Source organism: Papaver somniferum, chromosome 7 (assembly GCF_003573695.1).
Source record: "Papaver somniferum cultivar HN1 chromosome 7, ASM357369v1, whole genome shotgun sequence".
Lineage (NCBI taxonomy): Eukaryota > Viridiplantae > Streptophyta > Magnoliopsida > Ranunculales > Papaveraceae > Papaver > Papaver somniferum.
Genome location: NC_039364.1, coordinates 69,033,631 through 69,042,466, shown reverse-complemented (window position 1 = coordinate 69,042,466; position 8,836 = coordinate 69,033,631). Strand labels below are relative to the sequence as shown.

The 8,836-nt window shown below is 37.4% G+C and overlaps 1 protein-coding gene across 1 annotated transcript; it reads right to left on the bottom strand.

Annotated features, from left to right (window-relative positions):
• Positions 1–296: 296 nt before the first annotated feature.
• Positions 297–4,375, bottom strand: LOC113297559 (putative mediator of RNA polymerase II transcription subunit 26). Its single transcript, XM_026546064.1, has 2 exons — positions 3,834–4,375; positions 297–1,251 (listed from the first exon to the last, which is right to left on the bottom strand). Exons 1-2 carry the CDS (start codon positions 4,307–4,309, stop codon positions 606–608), a joined length of 1,122 nt encoding a protein of 373 aa, XP_026401849.1. The 5' UTR covers positions 4,310–4,375; the 3' UTR covers positions 297–605.
• Positions 4,376–8,836: the final 4,461 nt, after the last annotated feature.

The window sequence follows — 8,836 nt, the reverse complement described above, 5'->3', positions numbered from 1 at the left end:
AGATTCTTCGTGCAATCGGCGGCTGCAATTTTTTGTGACTGTAGATACCCACAATCACCAAAATGACATGTACAGTACTAGAGAGCGCACCTAACCCACAACGCCTCTTTATACATGATGATTTGGCACAACCAACCTCTCTATAGAGGCAGGCTTGCGAAGGACACAACTAATTTGGGATATTAAAGTAGTGGACCAGCGAACATTTACGGAGTACATAAGAAATCCGAACTAACATTTGCATATTGTTGTTACTGCGTACATGTGCTAGAGAAACATAGAACAGAAATACAGGGTTTGAAATGTTTTTACCCGACATGTTTTAAAAATGACATCAAATCCACCCCTTAATGGTGAAAATGGATAAATTAACAATTAACGCTCCAATTTCAAACATGGAAATCACCCGAGTAGGAACCATTGTTTAAATTTAAAGAGCCACAGGAACCTACAATCACATCCATACATACAGATACATCAATTAATCTACAATCAAGAATTTGGAGCTCTGTTTGTTAATGATGACCAAAGTCACTTTACTCATCCTGCACCTTTTCCTCAGAACTGATTAAAATAGTCACTTCACATCTGATTTCTAAGTTTAATTACCTAGTATTCAAATCAAATTCTCCTACTTCCCTCCATTCATCCTGGATTCCAGTGTCCCCATTTTCAGGCTCATTTTCGTCATTCAGAAAATCTTCTGATGGTTCATCATCCTCTCTGTGCGTACTACCCCAACCATGAATCATCTCATCCATGTGGCCTACTTGTTCATGCCCTGACATCTCATTCCCCACTGAACCTTCATCAGCTTGAGAACCAACAGCACTCCCTCTCATTGGTGCACGAGCAAGCATTTCCGCATGAGTTTGTGCTTCAACACGGGCTTGCTCTGCTTGAACCATGGCTGCCATTCGCATTTTAGCTTCTGCAGCATCTCGACTGGCTTTCTCTCTGGATTCAATCTCAGCCCTTAGCTCCAACAGAGCATGTTTCTCATCTTGTAGAAGGGCTTGCTCTAACATCAATCTCTCTTCAGACCGAAACTCCCCTAGACTTCGCTTACGAGATATTATATTGAAGGCCAGGACTTGTTTCTCGAAAGTAGATGTAAATTCTGATACTTTACTTGCAATGTTGTGGTCCCATTGCTGGGAGCGGGAGGGCATCTGACCTGTTGTATCAGAATCAAGGATTCTATCATCCTCTTCAGCTTCATAGTCTGCCACCACGTGGTAAGGCAGTAGCCTGCAAATATTCATAAGAGGCGTAAACAAATAAATTAATTGGAGAAAAGCAGAGAGAAAAGAGAGAAAACAACCGAGGAAAACACGGTCACAGTGAGGTTACTTTAGCAAGTACAAAAGTTTTTGATCGTCTATTCATGAGCTAATATAATGATGATCAACCATAAATTTGTTTGGACCCTACTTTGACTAATACATCATGGTTGCAGTTCACATACAATTGCGCTTGCACCATCAAAATATTCGTTCACAACAAGGCGTACAGGTTAAACCTGAGTGGCTCTTAGCCAGGGTTTAATACCCACTACAGCATCCAAACATTTAAAGCCAAGTAACCTAATTTTGAACTCGTGCTAGAGCTTCATGCACTTCAAGAAAAATAACGTTGTTCCAGCCCTACTGTATCCCTCAAGGCATATCAATTAGGAACAGATTATTGTGCAACCAGCGTATAAACGAAAGAACCTTCAAGCGAACTAGTTGCTTTACTCCATTGAACTCCATTTACTCCATCAGGTAGCAAAGAATCTAAATAGAAAGCATCACAGCTGACGGCAACCAAAACATTCCAGTAGAAACATAATGTTCACTTCTGATATATAAAAAGCTATACCTTGACGAACCTCTCAGGTTTTCAGCCAGAGGAAGAGGATCCGGGGAGGAGATGCTAAACTGCTCATAAACCTGTTTTTCTATTTCATGGTGGAAAAATGGCTATATACATAATCGACGCAATGCATGCATTCCCATGCTGCCTGGAAGAGGATAAATACATATATACATGTATCCTACTAGAATTAATTCTTGAGGAGGTCCCTTCCAATTTCTAGAGTTGTGTACTCCTACAAAGAGTAGATAACGGCATATCTTGAACAGACCACTTCATCTAACTTAGCAACCTACCACCAATCTTCGGTTCAGGCACACTACTAAGAATATCTTCCCTATAAATCTCAAGGAAAACAAATTTCAGTTTACATTAACTACGAAACAATACTAAAACCTCTGTTTGAATAATAAGTAACAACAATACCAAATCCTCTGTTTGAATAGTAAGTAACAGCTTCGTATAGAGGTGCAATTTGAGACACGCTACAGAGACCTTACCTAAAGAGTAAGTGATGGAATGGATTCATAATCATTTAGGAAACTAGTTTCAACTCTTTATTATATCTTCCATACTACACCAGTTCGGTTTCACAGGTAACGTTGAACATCCCTTGAAAAATGTTCAAAAACCCAAATTACGAGTGTAGAACTCCGAGAAGAGATGTCAATGTTGGGACTGAATGAAATCAAACAAACTAACTCTCAATTGATATTGAAAAATCTGGCCTACATCAGGTTAGACAAGAACAGCAACAACAAGATAATCCATTATATTCTCCAAGGTTCAAAAAGACCCACTTCATGGAGACTCGACTGAACTACCACCAAAATTGGCTTCATTACTTCTTTTACCCCCCCCATCTTTGGTCAGTCCATCAAGGATATAAATTTCTCATTACCTAATTTTCACATAAGCCTTACATATTCCCTATGAAAAAGAACTGCCAAAATATCTTCATTCCTCTTAACTGTGTATAATGAAAAGAAAATGAAAAATAAAGAGAATGGAAGCAATCAGTGTTTGAAAAGCAAAATACAGACTGCTGAAACACCCAAGGTACCAAAAAGTCTCAAAACTGCAAAGCCTTATACTCTTACCAACAACACTCCAAAAGATTACATAACTCATCAAGCTCCTTTATTTTCAGTGAAGTGGTTAAAACCGCAATTCCAACTCTATTGAAATGCAGTATCTATTCTAGTATACCCTGCCCTGTTCCTCACTCAAAATATATTATTGTAAACAAGACAAACAATCAAATCCTTGTTGCCACAGGTATATGTTATTAAATCATCTAAGAAAGAGGCAAATTTGGAATTCTAGGCACCAATTTAGAGATATATATGAGCAAAAGACAGGAAACTGAGATCTTAATTTATTTTGCGTCAGACTCCGGAAGAATATTAAGTAACAACTTGATGAGCATTGAATGAACAAATGATCAGTCAACCTAGATACTAGAAAAAGAACGATTGTTTGATGCTGTGTATATCTTATGAGCACCCTGTGTTTGACACTTAGTAAACCGCAGGTTTGCACTCAACAATCCATATTCAGTTTCCTCTTTCTTCCTTTTTTGCTAAAATTACAAATTTATTTCTTAGTTTTGTTTGGTTCTGTGATGTAAGACAGTAAATACCAAAAAAGATTGGTTTAAAGGAGGCAATGATGATCATTGTTATGATATATGGGTGTTAAGAATGGAAATACCTAATTATTTTGTCCTGATCAATATGCCAGACCTAAAATATTGTTGGAAAGTTACAAGCTTGGTAATAATGTACAACTAATTGAGGCCTATTTGGTACCTATGTTCCAGAAATTCACTTTCCCTCCATGTTTTCTATCAAGTAATTCAACACTGGGCCGTGGATTTCACTTTGAAATCAGAAATCAATTACAAACAAGACACATTAACATAAAAAAGTTCGAATCTTGGATAAAACCCTAAAAGGAGAAGAAGAAACCCAAACCTTTCACATGCATCTTCAAGGGAAGAAAAAGGGCGTTTGATATCAGGGTGACACACCCGCCAAGCATCCTGATAAGCCATTTCTAGTTCTGCTTGTTGCCCTTGTCTACTTACTACTTTTTGCTGCTGCTGTTGCAGATTAACATTGACATTCAAATTAGGGTTAGGGTTTGAACCCTGTTGTTGTATTTGCTGCTGCTGTTGCTGTTGCTGCTGAAGATTAATTGAACGTTGTTGCTGTTGCTGCTGCTGCTGCTGCTGTTGAAGACTTCCTAATGGTCTTAAATGAGCATCAATATTTGATGGAAATCGAGAAATAGCTTGATTTTGATTTGGGAATTGATTTTGTTGTTGTAATTGTTGTTGATAATGTTGATAAAGAAGCTGTTGTTTATGCATCTTCATTAGTTGTTGTTGGTGCTGCTGCTGTTGCTGTTGTTGAGCCGGACTATTACTATTATTTGCTGCTTCTTCCATTTTCCCTCTCTCTCTCTCTCTCTCTCTCTCTCACACTACTTTCTCTCTCTTCTATTCCCTTCTCTTTCACTCTCTCCTTTACTTTTTTTTCCAAGGCGTGTTTGACTGCTTGCTGTACCATTATTATTGGCTGAGCTGTCTGGTGAGCGAAGGGTATCATGGTAATAATCCAACGGTTGTCTGTAGAACTTTGTTCCTGTGCGGGTATACAATCTGTAAGGCGTAGAGTGTGTTTTTTTTTTTTTTTGCAGACTAGCTCGAGTCAGATGTTGTTTTTTTATTGTGAGTCAAGTTTGACTCGCGATTTGATTAAGACCTAACATATGATTCACACTCATTTGAATCAGGGAATAAAATGCCCCTGATTTATGGGAACAAGTCACTGACTCGCATATTTTTGAGTAAGATGTGACTCAAAAAACAAACATATTGAGTCAAATCTAAATGAGTCAGGTGATATCAGTCAAATCTCGATGAGTCAGATTCAGATGACTCAGATGAGTGAGGAAAAAACAAACAAGATGTTAATCTCCGCGGTCCATGACTAACACACCAAGTATTTTCATTTGTTCTATTTATTTTTACTACTTGTTAAGCAATCTGGTACGACTAGGCCTACTAAATTATATGAGGTCATCATATGATAACAGAGGGATAATGTTGCAGTCAAATAAAAAACTCTTTGTCCAACTATATTTGTTAATGACCAAAAGACTCTTAATTAATTAACTCGTTGAACTGGGGTATTCCAACCTGATTGAGGTATACATAAATTTAAATGGATTTAGAAGTAAGGTCGAGGGGAGTTAAAAATTGTAAAGTTACAAAATTACCTTTAAAAATTCTAATTAAAACTAACACATTGGTAATATCAATTTTATATCATCTTCTTCTTCCTACTATATCCTAACGTCCTCTTCATCCCTCTCCATCATTTTTCATCGTTTCCAAACGAAAGAAAACTCCTCGATTAATTTGTCATAATCGTGGATTGGAAAATTTCATCGTCGATTAATCTCCAGACATGCAGAAGCGTATGAAATACAGTATAAAAAACCTAATCGTGAGGATCCTAAGATTGGAAAGACTATGCAACAATACAATCGGAAAAAAAAAAAATTAGGTGAAGAAGAAATCTGTGAAAGTGAAGAAACCAAAGAAATGACGAAATTGAGAAAGTAAGTGATTGCATAAAACCAATCCAGTATTGTTTGAATGTCAAATTAGGTCTGAAAAATCGAAATTGTTGAATCGTAGTTATGTGGTCGTCAAGGTATCTCTTTGTCTACCTTGAAGACTTTTCATGTTTACTTTTAGTCGTCATCTTCCTGAGATGAGTATCATGATAAATTTTTATCTCTGAAAGTAATATTCGCAGGGTCGCCATAGTATTCATCCCAAAACCTTGACGACTAGTCGTCAGGTTATGAAAATCTAAATCATGTTGACTAATGATTGTCTAAAACTTGTTTTTCCTGTGTTTCATTTTGTAGTTAGTCGTCAAGGTTTTGAAAATCTAGCTTGCCGACTAGGTTATGGCCATCACTTTGATACATTTTCTACCCTGATGACCAACAACTGCCAAAATCCAATGTTTATTGTGTCCATTTTTGCTATTAGTCATCATGCGTGTGAAACTATAACCTTGACGACTAATACACTAGCTAGTGTTTGTGGGTAAAAACGATCTGCTGATTTTCTGGTAAAAAATGGTGGAGGATGCAAGTGCTCGATAAAGCAAATGCCCAAAGTAGCAAATCGCCTGAACCTTTAAACAAATGTATTGCACGATAGTACTTTGACTTCAAGAGACTAATCTGTAGGACCCTGGCCTAAACCAAGACAATGCCCGCTCCAGGTTCAATTCGGACAACAAGAGTAGCAGGAGAAGGATCGGTCTGTAGGGAAGGAAGCTGAGAATGTGCGAAGATCAATGGAGATTGAGCGATTGATGATGTGATGTATTGAACTGCTTTGAAGATGATTCTCTGTGTAGACGAGAGATATCTTCTGAAAGTATTTGATAATTGATTGTGTGTTGAGTCTTATGTTCTTATCAAGTCATAGGTTCCGGAACCTATTTATTGGAGCACATCGATTTCCTGTAAGTGGTGACAGTTGAAGGAAGTGAAAGAGTGGGGAAGTGGGATAACATGACAAAACCACTTTAACTTTCCGTGGAAGACTTAGTTGATTGACCATCCACTATTCCATTTTCTCCTTTAACTTCCATCACGACTTACCACAACTCTCATCGTGATCCCCCCATGTGACATGAATTGATGTCTCATGTGAAAGTCTGCTTTGCAGATGTATTTTATATGGTCAATCTTTGACCTAGTTAGACCATGAGTCTTAATCGATGATGAAAACACAGGGGATACCAAATACACCCTACTTTTTCGTTCGGAAACCTTATAGAAAAAACTCAACACAATTTCAAGAAGACTAACTTAATGATCCTTGACAATATGTATAGAGTTAATATCTCAACCTCTACTCAATCAGTATGTATATAGATACAAAGTACGTGAAACTGATTGTTAAGCAGAGTACTTTGACGATCTCAAAAATCAATATCCAAGAATAGATCAATCTAGTCGTATCCAAATAATTCATTCGGAATTCTGCCAAGTAGTTAAACTTGTTATCTATCTTTCAAGATACGAATTCTACAAGACACTAGTCTCGTAATCGATTATAATTAAGAGGAATTATCTACGTAGATTGAATACGTATAAACATGTGATCCAATTATAAAGATAAACAACATAATGCCGAAATGGAAAAACATAAGACACCATAAATTTTGTTAACGAGGATACCGCAATAGCAGAAAAACCCAGGGACCTCGTCCATATTGAACATTACACTGTATTAAGCCGCTACAGACACTAGCCTACTATCATACTTCGGACTGGAATTTAGTTGAGACTGAATCCACCCTCCAAGCGTTCAATTACAGTCGCGCTCCTTACGTCTCTTGAACCTCGCAAGGTTCTACGCACTTGATTCCCTTAGCTGACGTCTTATACAGCCTAAGAGTTGCTTCAGCCGAAGTGAAGACTTTTGATACCAATCTTCCTATAGCAGATAAGCCTATTTGATTTACGTTTAGATCAAAGAACAAGGTGTGGAAATCTGTTTGCAATAGCAAGCTAGCAAACCTCACAAATCCGGAACTTGTGACTCCTGAAGAACAACCTAGATTCTTAACCACCTATCAAGAACAATTGTCGAAAGATCAACTAAGATCAGTCTTTAGATATCTATCTTGAGGAATCACAAAGTCAAAGACGAAGAAACTTTGTGACTACTATGTATCTTGCATGAAAGAGATTACGAAAACCTCGATAACAGAAAATCAAGATCATGATTCACGAACTATCAAGGTAAAGATAGTCGGACCTGGCTTTACGAATCCCCATGCGAAGTTCTTTTAGTCGTAGATCTAAAAGGTCAATAGAGGCGACTCTAGAATCAACTAGGACATAAAATGTCAGGGATTGATTTACCCAGTTGACAGAGATGCTCTTGAAAATACCGGGGGTACCAAAATACACCACCAACTTTTTTGTAGGAAATATGTATGGACAAACTCAATACAATTCCAAGAGTTAAAACTCAATCAAGGAAAGTGTCTAGAGTTATATCTCTCTTCCTCTCTTGTGATTAGAACGTTTATATAATTGAATCCGTGAACCCAATTACAAAGAGAGTTCTTGGACGGTACCAAAGACCAATGTCCAAGGATCAATCAAGTCTTATCAAACAAACTAGGTTGGACCTATCCACTGTGATTGATCAATGACAACCTATGATATTTCAATTATAAAGATAACCAATATAATGCGGAAAAAAAAAATACAGACACCAGAAATTTTGTTAACGAGGAAACCGCAAATGTAGAAAAACTCCGGGACCTAGTCCAGATTGAACACCAAACTGTATTAAGCCGCTACAGACACTATCCTAATACCAATTAACTTCGGTATGAAATGTAGTTGAGCCCTAAAAGGAAATTCACCGATTAAGATACAGTCGTGCTCCTTACGCCTCTTAAATCCCATCAGGACTCTGCGCAATTGATTCCCTTAGATGATGTCACACCAACTAAGAGTTGCTTCAACTCAATTGAAGACTTTAAACCAAATATGCCTCCCACAGATTAATCCTATAATTGATTTCCTAATTACGATCGAGACGGATGATCAAATCAAACGTAAGATCAAAGTGATGGAAATCAATAACAACTTGACAAAGTATGGCTATCCTTAAAACCCAGAATTATGCAACCCGAAGTGCATCCTAGATTGTTATTCACCTCACAAGTATAAAGCGCAATTGATTCCCTTAGATGATGTCATACCAACTAAGAGTTGCTTCAACTCAATTGAAGACTTTAAACCAAATATGCCTCCCACAGATTAAGCCTATAATTGATTTCCTAATTACGATCGAGACGGATGATCAAATCAAACGTAAGATCAAAGTGATGGAAATCAATAACAACTTGACAAGGTATGG

What these genes read in the sequence shown, in the direction of transcription:
- LOC113297559 (XM_026546064.1), bottom strand. Translation starts at nt 4,309, where the DNA reads ATGGAAGAAGCAGCAAATAATAGTAATAGTCCGGCTCAACAACAGCAA. An exon ending in CTTGAAGATGCATGTGAAAG is followed by an intron (nt 1,252 to 3,833) that starts GTTTGGGTTTCT and finishes GAATATTTGCAG; the next exon opens with GCTACTGCCTTACCACGTGG.